Here is a 21,042-nt window from a genome sequence, read left to right as displayed (position 1 = left end):
TTTAGCCGCAGGGGTTAAATCTGGGGAAAGAAGTCATGGCTTATACCAGAACTTCATGGTGCATTTACAGTGCAGAATTTTATATGGCGCTCCCCAAGTATGGAGCTTTTAAGGTAACTGCCAGTGATCAATAATCATCTCCTCTCTCGTGTTGATTGTAGTGCAGCCTCCCTCAGTCTGAGGCTATGAGAGGGAGAGAAGAGGCCCAGGCTGCACCACCATGCTACTTCTGAGACGAGGTGATGAGAGTTTGGCCGACAAAACACAAGGTAAGACAAACGCGATACGTGGAGCGTCTCTTTAAGGCGTCGTGGCCTCGCCGCAGTGTGCGTCTTATCTATCCAGTTTGTACGTCTGCAGCTCTCCTATGCATGTGACTCCCGTGAAGCTAAGTGATGGATGGTTTAAAAGTCCCACAGCCTTCTTGCTTCTGTATCTCGCCGTTTGCTTAAGGGTTGGGATGAAGGTTCAAGGTGGAGTTTAGAGAGGAGTGGTTTAATCCTTGCTTTTTCGCACAGTGTGCACTTTGATCAATGCTACTTCACCTGATCCAGCGCTTATCGACCATCACCTTCATTTGCATGACCCCTTCAGCCACTGATGAGGCAGTTAAAGGATTTGTTGTGTGTGCAGCCTTTAAGATGTGTATTTGTTGGCGCTTTCACCGCCTGTGTTTGTTCTTCAATTCATTTGGCGTTCGAAAGAAAGAAACATTAAGTTTCGGGTGATAAGACTTCATTCTTTTTTGTCCAGGACCTAATTGTGCAGATTGAGTTCAACAGCGGCCATTATCACATCAGCGCTTTTGTTTCATTTTCACACACATTAATCCCCTTGCTCTTTGGTGCGACACTTTTCTGTTCTGTCATTATTATTTTTATTCATTTATTTTTACAACACATGCTTCTCTCTAGTGTCCTCTCATGCACTATTAACCAGATGTAACGTACACGAGATTGAGCCTCTGCAGAGGAGCAAGAGTTTTTCTTGTGCTGTCTCTCTCTTTTTTATAAAAGGGAGGATGTGAGTTGTCGGACTTTGCACACACTACGGACACACCACCAATGCTGCCGTTGCACACTTTCTCCTATTACTTACTTAATCGTCTGCCTTGGCCGGCTGCAGGGGACGGTACGGCGTGGTAATGAAGTGTCTCTGCCTCGGCCCTCTGTCATTAGCTGAAAGTCACACAGCTCCACCGTCTACTGCTGACGTTGCACCTCGCCTACAACCAACCGCTTTAAATCATGAAGCATTTCCATATAGATGAATTAACTGCGCTGTTGCATCGCATAAACAAAGTCATCCTCAAGCCTCTGAGGAAAAATTGGTACTAATGGTTGGATTTAAGTCATTTAAGACCATTTAGTTTAGTCTGATTATACAGTCTCCAAATTGTGTCACTCTATGGAGTTATTCTAATCGAGATAAAGCACTGAAGTAGTTGCAATTCTACAATCTGAATTTTGCAATTAGTACATTAATAAACTAATCCTTAATCATAAAAATCCTTTCTGTAAACATTAGAGGGTCTGTTGTTATGTCTCAAATTAATTCAGAAAAAATAAGCACAAAACCACACGTACATATACAGAAATACCTATAGTATTTTAGGCAGAACCTTTTAGTTCAGGGGTTCTCAAACTGGGATCCGCGACTCGTAGCTCGGTGGTCTCGAAAATAATTGTTGATAAATTAGGTTGTATTATTTAAGAAAGTGTATACTGACGTATGGAGACCGTTGCACCAATAAAACAAACAGAATCCACTAATTACTCCTCATTTCTGAGCTTTGGACCAATTAAAAATGCCGAAATGATTGTAACGTAGCACATAAATCTGGCATTTTTGCTATAATATAGCCTTTTTTTTTTTTTTTTAACACAAAACACATTGCGAAAGTAATGAAGTCCTATTTTTTGGGAGAACAAAAGGCGTTTTTTTCCCCTAGAATATTTTAAATAACAAAAGGTGTCATATTAAGAATAAAGTTGCATTTTTAAGGCACTTGGTAAAATCAGAGTTTGTTTCCTCTTTGAACATTGACATTAATATTATATTACAACTTTATCTTGGAAAAATAATTTTTTTTCTTGAAAAAAAATGTGACCTTATTCCCATAACATTACAACTTTTTGCCCTAAAAATATGAATTTATTGTAATAATATGACTTTTTTTCCCCCCAAAATAGGTAACTGTTTAATTCCTATGGCATTTAGTAATACACATGATAGTTATGTTTAAATGGTGTTAGGATAATGAGGGGGTCCATGGTAAAATTTCTCCCCTGTTAGGGGTGCCTGGACACAAAACGTTTGGGAATCCCTGCTTTAGTTAATAAAACCTGAGGCACAGACTCACATTAAGTCAATATTGCAAATTGTTAATTACTACTGCTGCCGCTGAAATGCAGATTCTATTACTGAGATCCAGTTATATACTTTTTGAATGGAGCGCTTCATCAAAATGCTCTTTATGTCCAAAGGCCACCGTAATTGTTGGCTGACGCACATGCAATGAGGGAAATATGATTTGGACCCGAACAAACTAAAAGTCTCGCGCGAGCTAGTTTGCCTTTTTAACAGACATTGTTTTGCAAACAAGCATACTCTTAAGCCCAAAATGATTCATAGCCCATGCCAAATTCTGAGATAAAGATTTTGTTGAATAGGTATTTTCAAGTTGGAAATGACAAGAAAATGGCAAAAGACCATAGCAAGTGGTGTTATCCATCCATTCTCTGTCCATCTTATGCACACCAGAATCGCAGGTGTGCTGGAGTCTATCTCTAGCTATAGTCTGTTTCTGATAAAAAACAGACAACTATGTAATATTGTACTTTCCAACTCAATTGGCACGTTATGCAAATTGTTCAAGATTATCCAAATCTCTTGGCCTGCCAGCCTTGACCCTAACTTTGAGCCCCCTCCACAGATTCGCAGTAGGCTTGATTGCTGGGCTCTGAAAAGGCCACTCCAGAATCTTAATTTTGTGTCCTTCAAACCGTTCTGGACCAACGTTGATAAAAGTCATTTTCATTGTCTTGTTGTAAAAGCCAGCCACAACATAAACTAGACAGTCAGGAGTCTTCTTAATCTTATTCTCCTAAAGATTAACATAATCTACCATTTTTCATAGTCCCATGCACCCGAACAAGGTTCCCTGTGCCTGAAGCAGTAAAACAGCATAATGCTTCAAGCACCATGGTTCACTGAGGGAAGGCCTTGCCCTTCTTTTGCTAAACGAAGGCAACGTCCATATGCCTAATTATCTCAAATTTGGTTTCATCCGTTTTACAAAACCCATCCAAATGTTTCACATTTTCTCAGGCAATCTTTAAGTAGGTTCTCATGTGGTTTTTCACACACCACATGATGACTGAATACACCTCACAACAGTCTTATGTTAAACAAATCTAGTGCAGCAACAAACATCAAGTTCAGGTGAGCAACAATCATCATTGTTGAGATCAGGGGATTCTTGTCGACATCTGATTATTTTTATTTCCGACGTTTTGGAGGTCTTTCATTTGCAATCACAGCCAGGTTCATTTTTGACAGATTTTGTTTCTTTATGCTTTGTGATGGCACATTATGTGGCTGTTCTCAAAACTGTGAAATTCTCGGAAATGTCAGTATATCATTATCATATCATTCACTTTAATGACTAACTTGTGCCTGACATCCGGGCTGGTTTCTTTGCTTTTTCACATGATGATATAACTTCTTACAAAGATTTTGAGACCGGATTCTGTGTTATTTTGGAAATCATATAGCCAAAGAGCAAACACATGCCTCCTGGAGAAGGCAGTTTGCTTGTGAGGACTGGGCCAAAATACCCGCTGACAGGTGCACAAGTCTCTTTGAGAGTCACTGAAATCATTTGATTGCAGTGATTGACTTAAGAGTGGGCAAAAAAGAAAAAAATATCTTTTAGGCCACAATTAAAAAGCGATGCCTTATTTTCACTAGTTTATTTCCTTTGGCAGTTTAAATTTCAGTGATCATTGTAATTTTTTTTTAACACAAGGGTACAGACAATTTAGGCTTTGTGTGTAATTAAATTGTTCTGCAGTCCAACTAGAAGTCCACAGAATTGTGCCCATTTCTCAGGTTCAGAAGAAACAAATACTACACAAAGTGCTGAGGACATGGTTAAAATGGAGCCACGTTACCCTGATATTTAAAAATGTTCAACTTTCCTGTAACAGTAATAGGATTTTGGCTCTTCATCATGTCATTCACTTCATTAACTGAGGCCGCTGCTCATTTTTTACACAGAATCCACTTAACAGTAAATTATGCGTCATCATTCATACCCAGTTTGAGTAATATACCTTAAATACTCAATTTTTATCTGGAATGAGAACCTTGGGATAAGTATTTATCGTGAGTATTTTGTCATCTTTTGATAACCTGTCTTTAGTCCAGCGTTGCCTTCTAATGCTGAGAGTGCTGGTTTTGAGAGAATTTTTAAACAGACGTCATACTTCATTTAGACGAAGCAAAGGGAACAGCTTGTTTTCTCTCTTTGCTCCCATGTCCTCCTAAATTGGAGGTAATTTAAGAGCCTGGGGCTTCATATGAGGAAAAGGGATCATAGACGTGTTTCAGTGGTTGTTTCTAGGGGATGGGGAGTACAAGATGGCCCAGAGAGTGAGTGCACTTGTTCGTTTGTCAGAAAGACAATAACATCTGATGTGCTTGTTTTCTTTTTGTCACCACATGGGGAAAAAATAAGTATTGTAGCAGTGTGGGCATATCTCATTAAATTAATAACTATTCAAAGAAACTTTCAGGCACAGCAAACTCTGCCTGGCACATTTCTCTGGAATGCACTCCAGTCATATTGCTCAATCTGGGCTGCACTGATGTTCAATTATCTTGTAATTGAATGAGCGTGTAAGATGTGACGGTGCAATCATAGTGGGTGACTAAGTATCTGGTACTTGTTTATCTCAAAGTGACACTATTGCTCCATAATAATTGAATATGGACAGTAAGATTACATGTTTGAGCTAGACCTTCAACCATGGCAGGGATCTTTGTGTGTGGCATTGATTGGGCTACAAAACAGCAGATCAATAGAGCTTCACTCATCCTTGTCTCCAGTAGATGAGGAGTAACATAAGTCACACGTAAAACAGCCCGCAGAGTCAATCTTTAGCTGAGCGTAGCACTTTCAACATGCACTTAGGTGGCATCTGCTCTTCCCTGGCATGTCTTCAGATGCTGTAGGGAGGAAAAATCAGGTCCTGTTATGTTTTTTTTTTTTTTTTTTTTAACTCCAGCTAGTCAATTCACAGGGCAACATATTGAATAGCACTTTTTCCCAAAGAAATCAATAAATCAATTTGTATTATTCTGAGAAAATGTACATTTATTTATACAGACATTCTGGCTCAACCTGAACATGTCTGGTCTGCAATTAATGAATGGTAAGTGTCATGAAAACGTATTTGCCCTGTTCTCAAATTATTATTTTTTGCATAGTTTCTCCACTTAAGCGTATCATCAAACAAATATAAATATCAGATATGGATAACCCAAGTAAACATAAAATTCAGTTTTTGAATGATTTTATTTATGAAGGGGAAAAAAACTATTCAAAGCTACCTGAGCCGCTGTGAAAAAGTAATGGCCCCCAAAACCTAATAACTGGTTGGGCCATCCTCAGCAGCAAGAACTGAAATCAAGCATTGTCTATAACTGGCAATGAATCTTTCACATCTCTGTGGAGATATTTTGACACACCCTTCCTTGGAGAATTGTTTTAATACAGTGATAGCAGAGGGTTTTTGAGCATGAACAACCTTTTTAATCGGGATTTGAATCAGCATTTGAATCGGATTCAAGTCCGAATATTGACTACTCTGAAACCTTTATTTATTTATTTTTTTGAAGCCATTCATAAGTTGACTTGCTAGTGTGTTTTGAATCGTTGTCCTGCTGCAGAACCCAAGTGCACTTCAGCTTGAGGTCACGAACTCATGGCTGAATATTCTCCCTCAGAATTTTCTGGTAAAGAGCAGAATTTATGGTTCCGTCAATCACAGCAAATCATCCAGGTCCTGAAGGAGTAACACAGCCCCAGACAATCACTCTACCACCACTGTGTTTGACTGTTCGTATGGTGTTCTTTTTCTGAAATACTGTGTTACATTTTATGCCACACACCTTCCAAAAAAACCTTTCATTTCGTCAGTCCATAGAATATTCTCCCAACAGTCTTGGGAATCTTTTTTTTCCTTTTAATTTAATTTGATTTTTTTGCAAAAGGAAGGGCGGCACGGTGGCCGACTGGTTAGAGCATCAGCCTCACACTTCTGAGGACCCGGGTTCAATCCCCGGCCCCGACTGTGTGGAGTTTGCATGTTCTCCCCGTGCCTGCGTGGGTTTTCTCCGGGCACTCCGGTTTCCTCCCACATCCCATAAACATGCATTATTTGGAGACTCTAAATTGCCCGTAGGCATGACTGTGAGTGTGAATGGTTGTCTGTTTGTATGTGCCCTGTGATTGGCTGGCAACCAGTTCAGGGTGTACCCCGCCTCCTGCCCGATGACAGCTGGGATAGGCTCCAGCATGCCCGCGACCCTAGTGAGGAGAAGCGGCTCAGAAAATGGATGCAAAAGGAAGACTAGACTTTATGTACTTTCTGGTCAGCAGTGGTTTTCGCCTTCTGCCACGGATGCCATTTTTGCCCAAGCTCTTCATTGTTGAGTCATGAACACTGAGTTGTGGGCAGCATGGTGAAATGGTGGTTAGCACGTCTGCCTCACGGTTCTGAGGTTTTGGGTTCCAATCCCAGCTCCAGCCTTCCTGTGTTGCATTTACGTGTTGCGCACGTGGGTTTTCTCTGGGTAGTCCAGTTTCCTTTCACAGTCCACAGACATGCATATTTAGTTGTTTGAAGACTACATTTATATATTACTCGTGCACTCACTGAAGTAGTCTCGCCACGCTGCACTATTTGCATATATGTTGTTGACCAATACTGGCCACTCATGCCAGAGTAGCATCTGCTCCACTTGCACACTGATTGAGGAGTATCTATAACATTTGCACAACCAACATTGTCCCAGATGATCGCACTACTCGTCACTTTAAACTGCATACACTTCTTGAAGTCTCGGCGCCCTTTGCACAATGGTCATTGCACCGGACTATTGCAATACTAGTCACTCGAACTGCTCTAAGTGCTAGAGGACTCTGCATATTTTGCACAATTGTCCAAAAAAAAAAAAAAAAAAGGTACCGGCATTACCAGACAACTAGCAACCCTTTATTGCTCAGTGACTGTTTTTTTTTTTTTTTTTTTTGTTTTTTTGGTCAATGTCTTTATGTCTCATAACTGTTCTCTGTCAATCGACTGTCTGTTGTCGTACGAGAGCGGCTCCAACTACCGGAGACAAATTCCTTGTGTGTTTTTTTGGACATACTTGGCAAATAAAGATGATTCTGATTCTATAGGTGTGTGTGAAAGGTTTTTGTTGGTCTACGTACTGTATATTTGCACGGCGATTGGCTGGCCACCAATCCAGGGAGTTCGCCCAAAGTTAGCTGGGATAGACTCCATCTAGTCTGCAAACCTAATGAGGACATGCGGTTTAAATAATAGATGGTTGGATGTAAGGTTGCAAAAATCTGCTCCTCTAAAAACTAAGTAGAATGGAACCCAACGTTATAACTTATAGTGTATCGTCCCTATGATTCACTGTTTTAGTGTGACAAAATATCTGCTGTGGAAAAGTTTGTTTAAACACGATAGCTAGTGGTGTCTTTTGCACGGTAAAGTATAATAATAATACTTGATTTATCAGATACAGCTTTTAATTTTAGTAAAATTCAATTATGTGTCCTAGCAAGGGATTTGGAATGTACTATTTGATGAATGCCTGTGCAACTAAGGACTGTTCTAATGCATTTCTCTTCATCTCTGCTCGACTAAGCAGCATTTTCTTCACCATTATAAAAGCTGCTCTAGACAAATAAATCAGTGTGTTCTAGAAAGAGGTGTGCGATCCACACACAGTCTGGCGTTGGATTTGATGGTTGTGCATCATGTGCTGCAACGCAGAGAAGAGGAGAAGGCTGTTTGTAATGTGGTGAAGATGAAACGGTCAAGCATGGGCACTGACCCTCGGCCATTCCCAAGTGCTCGCTTTTGTACGAGGGGAGCAGGAGACGAGCCGGACGCCAGAAAGCGTTTCCTGGCCCCGCGCCGTTCAAATGTCAGGGCTAATGCTCACTTTGCTCAGGCGGCCTCAACCAAGCAGAGCAAACTCCGCAGTCTCCTTTGCTGTGCGCTTACGGGCTCTCAGCCTCGCTGTGTCTAAAAGCCTCCCCAAGACCTAGCTGGGACTCCGCCAGCACATAATACAAAAGTTATTGATTGGATTGCGTTAAGGAAAAATACCCGCCAGAAGTTTAAGTAAAGAACTCCCAGTGGGAAGCTAATGCTTTCCTGAGGGTCTTCGTCTGCAAACTGTCAAAACCTATGATATGTTGTAACTCCACTGCAGAGAGACGCACATAATCAAACCAAAAGAAATAGAAAAATCATTTGTTTTGCCAAACATGTATAAAAACAGTAACATGTTGTGTACTTGCAAACAAAAAGGAAGGGGATAAGATATACAGCATAGATAATTTTGTCAGTCTGACTGGTTAAACTGCGCAGCACAGTTGCGGGTGGAGGATGCATATGTCTTGTGACCATTCAACCATCTCTTTGCATCCAATCCATTGTTCCTCTTTGCATCAAATATTGATTCTTGAAAAGTACAAGTTTTCATAACTTATGGAAATGTTTTGAGTGCCTTTTTTAAATGTGAAAGGTAGTGATCAGCATTTCTAAATATATTTTATATAATAATGTATACACGTCATTCGTGCCACTTTATGGTGACAGCATTACATTTCTTCTCAAAATGGCTGATGAGTTTAAAGACCCTCACAATGTCTAACATGCAACAGCAGGTTGTTTATTTTTTTTGTGTAAATTTGCAAAATGATACCTGACAAAACAACAGGCGCCTCTTTTGTGTCTGAAACTGCACACACGTGAACTGATTTAGTTTTGTAGGGAAAACAACACAAAGCAAATGACACAGATTGCAGATTTCCACTTTGATGTAGCTAAATAAGGTAACCAAAACATTACCAATTAGCTCTGTTTTTCACTGAAAACCACAGCCACAATAGGAAACACTGTTTCCTAATTTTTTTAATTATTACTCTTTATAAAGCACATTTTGTATACAGCTATTTTATTGGATCTTAGTCGATAACGCAAGTGCAGCTAATAAAGTGTATGTTGAGTGTAGGTCACCTAGATGGCACCATAGTCATGTGTTTCTTTTTGCCGAGAGCTCAATTATGCGAGTCGTTTCAAACTCTTATACTTTAAAATAAGCGATAACATTCCTTGCGCTTGCCATTTTAATAAAGTTGATTTAACCGAAACAGGTCGTGCTAATCATGCTTTTTATCATTATACGACTACATTGTTAAAACATGAGTATTTTGTAATTGTACTGTGCGATAACAAACATATCAATGAGTTACTCAAAGGCTCCATTGAACACATTTTAATAGACTCATAATAGTCAATGGAGGGTAAAGAGGCAAGTCAGCCTTAAAACATCATCGCTACTTCCTCTGTTAAAAACAATCTATTAGAGATTGGAAACTATGTCCAGCAGCACAAGTTGACCGTTGACTACATGAGCATTTTCTGTCCAAATTCCTCATGTTGTTTCTGCAGTAGGCAAACCTTCAGGGGCACTTTAAGATACGGTGTCTTTCTGTTACTCTGTGAAGGGGAAGTTCTTACAAAGTTGATGGGAGTGGAAACCATGACTGAGTGGATTCTGTAAAATTTCAGCTCGGGATTGAGATCAATCTCTGTGGGAGTGGGATTTTTTTTCAAAACTCGGGATAGGTTGAATTTTTTTTAAACACTTGGGATTGGGAGGGGTGAAGGAGGGAGCGGAAGTCAACATCCAATCCTGTGTCAGCCTCTAGTACAGACTCTCATTTTATAACCACTGTGAGTGGTTTGTTGGGTTGACGCAATGATGCAGTAGCGTTCAACTCCACTGCAAACCATCCATCCATCCATCCATCCAGGCAAACTACACCCTGTACTGGACACCAGTCAGTCACATGGCACCACCGAGCATTAGGTTGTGCCTTGGTAGCACGGTGACGTAGCAGTTAGCCTGCCTTCCTCACAGTTCAGAGATGCTGGGTTCTGGATTTACCCTCCACCGTAATTAGGACAAATGCTATCGAAAATGGATAGATACAGTGTATTGTGCCTGCTGTGACCAATAAGATTGGTCATCTTGATTTAGTCAGCGTCAAACGCAGACAGACCCCCCACATATGCTCGCGTGCATACTCTGACACACTCACACTGGGAGTTATCCGCTCACAGTAGCAACCACCTCGCTGTGAGAAACGAGACATTTCACCTCTGCGTGATGGCTATAGTGTGCCTTCTGCTCCCGTCCCTGCCCGTCTACCCCCCCCCCCCCCCGTGGACTCACTCTCTGTGGTGGATGGGAGCCTGTGGTGAGGTCTTCATAAATCAAGACCTTAGCACCGGCACTATGAGGCTACTTTTTAATTAAAACTGTGAATCAGGCGGTGTTGATTATGAATTGTAGTCCGCTGCCACTGAATAAAATATACAGGCCGCGCTTCTGATCCCCACCTCCACTCTGACGCTTCCCCTCTCGGTCTCACTCTGTCTACTTCTCTCTCGCCTTCACTGTTCAATTTTAGGAAATGGAGAATATTCACAGCAGGCTCTGGCCATGCACAGCTGCTGAAGGTTGACAGTGCAATATTGTGAAATAGCCGAGGAGCTTAGCGGTTGCATAAATATAATAACTCAATATACTGAGTGCGGCGCCACTGGGGTCACCACCATTATATCACATAAAACAGCCAGGAGGAGCCAAGCACACCACTACATGCTGCCACTCCTTTAATTATCACTGCTGATATGTGTTATTAGCTTACGTCATCCTTTTGAAGCTGTGAAAGCAGTGTTACGAGAAAAGGGTTTTGTTTGTTTTTGCACCTGTTCTAAGAAAACCTACTTTTTTATTGTGATCATGAAAGCAGGAAAGGCAACTGAGGTAACAGAGGACGGACGCAGTTCTGCTTTTTCACTCTCTGTCTCCAGGCAGCAACAGTGGCAGCTCTATACTGTCCAATTCAATGAGTAATACCCCAGTCTATGAATATATTTATATGACAAACTGTGTGTATTAAAAGCTTCTCTTAGAAGTACCAACAACACATCACCTTTCTTTATTGTGTATTAATGACCTTTGCATGTTTGGGTAGTGCAATTGACACCGTCCTATGGAAATATGGGGCCATCTGGGCCACTAAAGAGCTGAAAATATCACGGGGTTATGTTCCAGACCCAACCGCAAAAGGTAAAAATATGTTTTCTATAATATAATATAAGACAATATATAAACATTTTAGTAGTTTCAGCCTTCCATTTTTAAACATATTTAAACTTTAAAACTCACTTTTTAAACCCAATTTAATTGACACGAACAGCCTGAAGAAATACTGTACATCTGTCTGCTTCAGATACAGTACATGCATGTGCCTTTAAGAGACAGGGCCTGGTGGCGTGCCGTGTGGTGTTGGCGATTCTGTGTGTGAGTGTATGGGCAAGAGCTGTGGCCAACAGCAGCTTCTGCATGAGTTTTACTGTTCTAAATGGTTGTAAAGTGCATTGGGGACTGCGAACAATGAACCGCAATATAACACTGTGCATTCTATCAGCGAAAGTGTGTGTCACAGAAAGGACTAACTGAAATGCAAATTTACAGCTCTGCACGAACTCATGAATGATAATTGCTTGTTAATTGAAGGTACCAGAGTGATTGTCTCTGACGACTGTAGCGCTGCAAATGGAGTCCTCTGCGTTGTCATGGCGACAGGCATAGAGCAAGCGCTGGAGGAGTCCTGACCTGAGGTGGAGTCAGATGATCTTTTCCATGTATCCCCCTCCACCCACCCCTCACAGTCAATGCCATCATCGAGTTATATTTGCATTTTTATGACAATTCCAAAGGAAATTATTTCCACTTGTTGTGTGCAGTTTCATTTCAGTTTCAAATATGACTGATGAGCATTCAGTGTGTCCGCATTGCTATAACTGCAGCTGAATTGAACTGCTAATTGCATACAAGATATTCTGTCATTTCCTCACTATCATAACATAGAGGTAAAAGATGGGAACATAATTTCAATAGACTACTTTTGTACTTTTGGTTACTTGTGTAATAAGGGGGGCTTGGTGACCTTTTAGTCAGTCTGTCTCACAGTTCCGAAGTTTGGGATTCAAACCGCATCTGTGGCCTGCCTGTGTGGGGTTGCCCTGTTCTCCTTGTACTTGAGTGGGTTTTCTCTGGCTTGGGTTTTCTCCTGGCATGTTCCTACATTCCAAAAACATGCATTTCAGGTTAACTGAAGACTCTTCATTGGCCATACAGTAGGTGTGAATGTTTGTCTACAGTATCTGTGCCCTGCGATTTACTGCCGACTAATCCAGGGTGGCCCCCGACTCTCGCCTAAAGTCAGATGGAATCGGCTCTAGTTCAACTGCGACCCAAACTAGGACAAGTGCTGTATGAAATGGATGGATGGATTTGAGAATATATATTATTCTGTGTATGCAGTTTAGTACACATTACACAATGCTACTTACTACAGGCTTTTTTAACCATGTTAGTGTGGCATCTAAAACGTGGATGCAAGTCTAATAAGATAAGCACGACTTTTAGAATTGTATTGACTTGACTAAATGATTCACCTTTTTGACCCTTTAGGGAGACCATACTTCTCACTTGTAAGCAAAGCAGAAGGTAGCCTGAGCATATGTACAGAATGACATTAGCTCACAGATAGAAAGCCATTTCCAAATATACAAAACTCCAATTTCAGTCTGAAAGGGTTGCATTGGCTGTGACCTGAACCTCAGAGAAATCATATCATTGATTACGTCAATGGCAGAAACCAAAGCAGTTGAGAGGAAGAACCGTGGAAGCTGACAGTCAAGATGTGTGGCAACTTTTAATTAGGATAAAAATATATGTGCTCAATAATGCAGCCCTATGGGGGGCACAAGTCAGTGCAAACTGTAGCCCGGATAAATGCAGAGGGTTGCGTCAGAAAGGGCATCAGGAAGGGCATCCGTCTTAAAACCAAATATGAGCGTTCATCCAAAGAATTCCATCCCGGATCAGTCGTGGCCCGGGTTAACAACGTCCGTCACCGGCGCCGTCAACCTGCAGAGCGTCGTTGGAAATTCAGCTACTGTGGGTCGAAGTCAAAGAAGAGGTGGAAAGCGGGTTCTTCGGCAGAAAGAGAAGAGGAAAGCACAGAGCCTAGAACTGAATGTGGGGACTTTGAATGTTGGGACTATGACAGGAAAACCTCGGGAGTTGGTTGACATGATGATTAGGAGAAAGGTTGATATATTGTGTGTCCAGGCGACCAGGTGGAAAGGCAGTAAGGCTAGAAGTTTAGGGGCAGGGTTTAAATTATTTTACCATGGTGTAGATGGGAAGAGAAATGGAGTCAGGGTTATTTTAAAAGAAGAGTTGGCTAAGAATGTCTTGGAGGTGAAAAGAGTATCAGATCGAGTGATGAGGCTGAAATTTGAAATTGAGGGCGTTATGTGTAATGTGATTAGTGGCTATGCACAACAGGTAGGATGTGACCTAGAGCTGAAAGAGAAATTCTGGGAGGAGCTAGACGAAGCAGTTCTGAGCATCCCAGACAGAGAGAGAGTCGTAATTGGTGCCGATTGTAATGGACATGTTGGTGAAGGTAATAGGGGTGATGAAGAAGTGATGGGTGAGTACGGCATCCAGGAAAGGAACTAGGAGGGACAGATGGTGGTAGACTTTGCAACAAGGATGCAAATGGCTGTAGTGGACACTTTTTTCCAGAAGAGGCACCAACATAGGGTGACCTACAAGAGCGGAGGTAGAAGCACGCAGGTGCATTACATCTTGTACAGACGATGTAATCTGAAGGAGGTTGTCAACTGTAAGGTACTGGTAGGGGAGAGTGTGGCTAGACAGCATAGGATGGTGGTGTGTAAGATGACTCTGGTGGTGGGGAGAAAAATGAGAAAGAAAAAGGCAGAGCAGAGAACCATGTGGTGGAAGCTGAGACAGCACGAGTGTTGTGCAGCTTTTCGGGAAGAGGTGAGACAGGCTCTCGGTGGACGGGAGGAGCTTCCAGAAGACTGGACCACTGCAGCCAAAGTGATCAGAGAGGCAGGCAGGAAGAGTACTTGGTGTATCTTCTGGCAGGAAAGGAGAGAAGGAGACTTGTGGTGGAACCTCACAGTACAAGAAATCATACAAGGAAAAAGGTTAGCTAAGAAGAAGTGGGACACTGAGAGGACCGAGGAGAGGCGAAAGGAATACATTGAGATGCGACACAGGGCAAAGGTAGAGGTGGCAAAGGCCAAACAAGAGGCATATGATGACATGTATGGCAGGTTGAACACTAAAGAAGGAGAAAAGGATCTCTACAGGCTGGCCAGACAGAGGGATAGAGATGGGAAGGATCTGCAGCAGGTGAGGGTGATTAAGGCTACAGATGGAAATATGTTGACTGGTGCCAGCGGTGTGCTAGCTAGATGGAAAGAATACTTCGAGGAGTTAATGAATGAGGAAAATGAGAGAGAAGGGAGAGTAGAAGAGGCAAGTGTGGTGGACCAGGAAGTGGCAATGATTAGTAAGGGGGAAGTTAGAAAGGCATTAAAGAGGATGAAAAATGGAAAGGCAGTTGGTCCTGATGACATTCCTGTGGAGGTATGGAAGCATCTAGGAGAGGTGGCTGTGGAGTTTTTGACCAGCTCTCTCAATAGAATTCTAGTGCGTGAGAAGATGCCTGAGGAACGGAGGAAAAGTGTGCTGGTGCCCATTTTTAAGAACAAAGGTGATTTGCATAGCTGTGGGAACTATAAAGGAATAAAGTTGATGAGCCACACAATAAAGTTATGGGAAAGAGAAGTGGACGCTAGACTCAGGACAGAAGTGAGTATTTGTGAGCAACAGTATGGTTTCATACCTAAAAAGAGTACCACAGATGCATTATTTGCCTTGAGGATGTTGATGGAAAAGTACAGAGAAGGTCAGAAGGAGCTACATTGTGTCTTTGTAGATCTACAGAAAGCCTATGACAGAGTACCCAGAGAGGAACTTCGGTACTGCATGCGGAGGTCTGGAGTGGCAGAGAAGTATGTTAGAATAATACAGGACATGTACGAGGGCAGCAGAACAGCGGTGAGGTGTGCTGTAGGTCTGACAGACGAATTTAAGGTGGACGTGGGACTGCATCAGGGATCAGCCCTGAGCCCCTTCCTTTTTGCAGTGGTGATGGATAAGCTAACAGATGAGGTTAGACTGGAATCCCCATGGACCATGATGTTTGCAGATGACATTGTGATCTGCAGTGAAAGCAGGGAGCAGCTGGAGGAACAGTTAGAAAGATGGAGGCATGCACTGGAAAGAAGAGGAATGAAGATTAGCTGAAGTAATACAGAATATATGTGCATGAATGAGAGAGGTGGTGGGGGAAGAGTGAGGCTACAGGGAGAAGAGATAGCAAGGGTGGAGGACTTTAAATACTTGGGGTCAACCGTCCACAGCAATGGTGAGTGTGACAGGAAGTGAAGAAACGGGTCCAAGCAGGTTGGAACGGGTGGAGGAAGGTGTCAGGTGTGTTATGTGACAGAAGAGTCTCTGCTCGGATGAAGGGCAAAGTTTATAAAACAGTGGTGAGGCCAGCCATGATGTACGGATTAGAGACAGTGGCACTGAAGAGACAACGGGAAGCAGAGTTGGAGGTGGCGGAAATGAAGATGTTGAGGTTCGCTCTCGGAGTGACCAGGTTGGATAAAATTTGAAATGAGCTAATCAGAGGGACAGCCGAGGCTTTGATGTTTTGGAGACAAAGTTAGAGAGAGCAGACTTTAATGGTTTGGACACGTCCAGTGGAGAAATCGTGAGCATATTGGTAGAAGGATGATGAAGATGGAGCTGCCAGGCAAGAGACCTAGAGGAAGACCAAAGAGAAGGTTGATGGATGTCGTGAGGGAATACATGATGGCAGATGGTGTTCGAGAGGAGGATGCAGGAGATAGGCTTACATGGAAAAGGATGACGCGCTGTGACGACCCCTAACGGGACAAGCCGAAAGGAAAAGAAGAAGATATGCTCAATACTCTAGTACTACTTCTATTACTACTTTATATTGTTTTGCTCTTTTGAAATTTTGCACTCCAAAGAATTTTGTGTCCATGGTAACTGCCGCTGTTGCCCGTCCCCCCACACATTTTACAAAATGGTACAAAATGCACCTTTTCTCGAACAGAGCGCCTCTTCTAATGAACAGCCAAATGGCAACAAGTAAGAACATGAAATGCTCGATGTACTCGGTTGTTGTTGTTTGTTCAGTACGTGTGTTGTTCTTTTTTGTGGAATTTATTGGCAGGTTACATTTTGCACTGGTTTGATGTAACGCTATTTATGTAGCTGATGCAGCAATCGACGTTCCTTTCAAACTGTGCTGTGGCAGGCTTTATTTATGATGACAATTGAGAACATCAGTCGTGAGGTTGGTTGTTTTAACTATGTTGGATACAAGGCTACATGTTTGATATTGACATTCCCACCAGCTGAGTAACAAGCGGGCACAGAATTGTTCTAGTACTGCCCAGTGAGCTGGTAGGCCGTCCAACATTGCTCCCCCAGGACACGGGGACATTGTGGGGCTCACTTAGCTCATTTACTGAGCACACACAGTCATAATGTGGAGCAATTTCTGATTGTTTCCTTTGACGTGACAGCTGTTGAACAGATGAAACCGCCTGCAGCTGTTTGGCAACATGCTGGTTCTCCGTCTGAGGGACCGAGAGGAGAGTGTTTTGTGTGATCAACATACTGGTCCACACACCTCAGTCAAGCCTGAGGTCATAACAGAATCAAAACAGTTAGTTCTTGTCTCAGGAGGTGTGTACTCCCGACTAGAAACTGTTCCTTTTTGCATATCAAGTCTCTTGCAGACATAAATATATTCAAGACTTCAGATTGAGAAATGTTTTGACACCACTGAGGAAGATAAATTTGGTCTCTCTCCCAGGGACATGTTTCTATTTACACCACCTCCTGAAGAGGTGCTTAATCTTGTCAATGATTGGTGGTTTTAGCACCAAAATCCTTATCTCCCCTCGCTCTCTTCTTTCTCACCCGTGCTCACTTTTATTTCCTTTCTCTTCGCTCGCTTCCACCTGGCTCACCTTGCCACGGGTGTCTTGCATCAGCACCAGTGCACCGGCCGTTGCATCATTGTGCAAGACCTTCACTGGAGTGTGTACAGTACATAACACATGCAGTGTGCATTGTGTGTTCCCAGGTAAGGCTCAGGGCAGGGAGAGATTCCTGTGCAGGGAGTGACCCTCGTGACAATAAAAGCGCTGTAATCACTTTAAATGTGTTTTATTGTCAGCTTTTCACAGATTAGAACCACAATAATCTATCTTCCTCCATCCATCTCATTCTGAGCTGTTATTTTTGGCACCAGGATCCTGTCTTTTTGGATTAGTAGGTTTGCAAGTGTTTTAGGAGGGCTGCGTAGTGAGAAACAACAAGGCTGTGCAGGAAGGTACTTACTCTATTGTGTGTCTGTGGTGGATGTTCTGCTCAAGCAGTTTTCTTTAAGGACGAGTGGAATGCGATCTCTTCATGTCCGTGTCAGCGTCTCGGGTATGATTTGATACTACACAACTGAAGCCAGAACATGGCCTAATCCGCTACTGCAGCGTCTACGCGTCTGACAACACAATCCATGCAACACAAACAAACAGAATAAATCTATTTATGAGGAAAATTCCCAAAATAACACCACATAACAGACTATCCAATGCTGGGCAATACAACTTTTAAAACTAAGGTTTAAATAGGTTATTTAAATTGTCAAACTCACAATATTATATAATCTGTGACATCATATTAAACAAGTTATGTAAAGCTCCACGCCTGTGATATATAACGGATCATATATTCGTACCAACAGGGCTGAAACACCAGAGGAAAACGATCTCGTCATTCTCCCCTGTGGCTGAATATTGACTGATGAGTTTCATTTTCAGCTATCAATTCTCTGGCTAATTTTACACATTTCAATTAGTCCCAGGTATTCTTGAGTGAGACTGTGATTAGAAGCTGCAGGGGCTCAGCCTTCACTGTCAGAGGCTTGCGCTAGGCCTCCCGCCATTCTTTTTCTCACATGATCATCAAAATGTTCTAGCCGACGGACCTACAGCAGTCGTTGCAGCCACTCTCCGAGGCCGTATCAAGAGTCTGCCAGCAGTGGGATGATGATGAGACGCCCCGAAGGGATAATGACATCTAAGCGGGTCTCTCAAATGGATGTCCCCCGCATTTAATCCCACCCAACACTCAGTCCCGACAGGCATGCGCACCTTCAAGAAAAAAACAGCAGCGTTATATACAGACAAGATCAGACGGCTAGCTTTTTCTAGTTCGTCAGGCCGCAGCCACTGTGATGCACAAAGAGACAGTTAGTCAGAATGGCCAGCACACACACAAGCAGACTGGAAGGAACACCAACTTAGATGTACACTTTAAAATACTGCAGTGGGTGGCACCAGAATAAACCTGCTAAAACTAAAAGAACTCTCTCAATCTATGCTCTGGGCTACATTGGGATTGTCATGGTGTGCAACTATTTTTTACACATTTGGCATTTTGTGTTCTTCACATTCCATTCTTTTCACTGTACTATACAGATACAGTAAATTGTTTTTGGTAAAAAAGTAAAGACGTCTGAGGGAGTCATCCTAACTAAGGTTCCTGTGGCCTCACAGACTAAGACTACCAGGGGCTGACTTGCCCTGCAGAGAATTTATCTGCAGTACAGTAATCTTAGAAAGTGGCTTTAAGACACCGTTACTTACTTCCAATAAAGAGTATGGTAAAGCTGGGTCGTGTAAAATATTATGAACGCAGCAGGTAGTTGAAAAAGTGCTGTTTTATCTTTGGAGGGTCACAGCAGCATTGTGAAGGGCAGTTTGATGAAGAAAAGAGATTTAGAAGAGTGAATTAGTTCAGTCATGAAGGGAATTGAGCAGGTGACCTGCCGCTAAGCTGGGTGGTTTGAACAGCTGTCTGAAGAAGTAGTACCCCATTAGTCTTTTGTTAAACACAATGAAACTGTTCTTAGGTGTAACATTTATGGGATTTTTTTTTTTACACTTTGGGTGAAATCAGTGGAACTAAATGTTGACCGGGGCCCAGGTTGAACTTTATGGTATATTTGCGAAGGTTCTGTCTTTTCAAAATCCTCTGATGGTGTCCAGATAGAAAAGCTTCTACCCCTCTGCCCTATCCAGTGGATATAAGAAGTCTACACACCCCTGTTTCAAAGCCAGGTTTTTGTAATAAAAACATGAAAAATGAGAACAAGATACATAATTTAAAACCTTTTTCAACCATTAATGTAACCTATAACCATGGATGCACATAAAAATTTTGGTTCAGTTCTCAAAGGAGCACCAGCGTTTGTAGCTTGGTGCTCATTTTTTTTCCCCCAACCCGCTGACCTCACTGGTGAATAAACACTTCAAGTATAGGACCGCCCAATCAGCTGATTTAGCGCAGTTCTCCAGGGCAGGGTTCCCCTGTTTTTTTCCCGCCCCACCACAGACTGGTTTCTCGTAAAGACAAAGCCTCTCTGCAGCTGCCCCTCCGTACTCAGCCGCTGTCAAGGGGCCCTGACCATCTGGGGGCTCCCCAGCTTTCCGACACGCCATTTTGGCCAATACACCTACTTGAAATTTAAATGTAAGGAAATGTGGAGTTGGTACCTCCTTTACAACTACCTGTGTAAAAGCTCCCCCCCTCCCCCCAATATTTTAAAGTGATATTTGGCCTGAGAGAGGACCTGGCTTACAATCTCTGTTGTAGTCCGCTGCCAAAAGTATTGAACGCGGTTTAAGTCAGGGCTTTTACGTTCTTCCACACCAAAGTTAGGTGTGTATCAAGACACTTATTTATATGAGATGTTAGCTGTCAAAAGGTGTGAGCAGTCGCTATTGTACTTTCAAATCCACTACTCGATTTCACACCCTCCCCATAAAATCACCGGCTAGCACTAACAATGAAATTATACATACAGTCCAAGTAGCTTTCAATGTTTGCAGGTTTGATGTGGTTTTTCAAAATTATTTCTTCCCTCACAGATCCTGATATGTGATTCTCTCAGCGTGACATTCTTATTTTAAAGGAGAAACGAGATCACAACAGCATGCCTGACTTGCCACTTGAGATAACGTAGATGCACCGTGGAAGCTTTTAGGTCATCCACACAGATAAACGGCATGCGTAGATAGCATCTCTTCCTATGCTGCCGTCTTCTGCTGTCATGCTATTTATCAGACATGGCAATAAATGTGAAAAATCACCATCCTCTAGTTTTTAATGCAAAGATTACCATTGACAAAACTGACACTTAACGTGATGAGGATAGGGTGATGAAAGAGTGTGAGTGCAGGAGGGAGATAAGTGACAGAATTGAGGAAACATTGTTCAAACAGCCAAAATGATAAAATAGCGAGAGAACAGACTAAATAGAATTAAATGAAAGGAATTGAGAGGAATTGAAAAGGAATAGAGCGATGGCAGCTTCAGTGTACTCCCTTTTTTGGAACCAGACACCATAATGAAAGTAAATTGGTCCTGGTGTCTCAGTGAACGTGTGCATGAAGGCTGGCTGGTCTGATTCAGTGTGGGGGCTGCTTGAGTGGCTCCTTCCGACCAACGCGCGCACATACACGCACGTCCTTCCACCTTCAATATTAGGCTGCGTGAACATTTATCAGAGCGGTTTTTAATGATTTTCTCACATCAGCCCAGAATTTCATTCATATTTTCATGTTTCGTGCAGGTTGAGCAGCTATTTCA

The 21,042-nt window shown here is 42.4% G+C and overlaps 1 protein-coding gene across 1 annotated transcript in view; it reads left to right on the top strand.

Moving 5' to 3' along the window:
- The first annotated feature begins 222 nt into the window (after window positions 1–222).
- grin2ba (glutamate receptor, ionotropic, N-methyl D-aspartate 2B, genome duplicate a) overlaps window positions 223–21,042 on the top strand; it is a 139,744-nt gene continuing 118,924 nt past the window's right edge. The window contains exon 1 of the mRNA XM_061700278.1: window positions 223–269. Coding sequence (XP_061556262.1) covers window positions 243–269 — 27 coding nt within the window. The 5' untranslated portion in view covers window positions 223–242. The remainder of the gene's footprint in view (window positions 270–21,042) is intronic.

Source organism: Phycodurus eques, chromosome 16 (genome assembly GCF_024500275.1).
Source record: "Phycodurus eques isolate BA_2022a chromosome 16, UOR_Pequ_1.1, whole genome shotgun sequence".
Classification (NCBI taxonomy): Eukaryota; Metazoa; Chordata; class Actinopteri; order Syngnathiformes; family Syngnathidae; genus Phycodurus; species Phycodurus eques.
The sequence above is the reverse complement of the archived record's forward strand: the minus strand, read 5'-3'. Positions and strand labels throughout refer to the sequence as shown.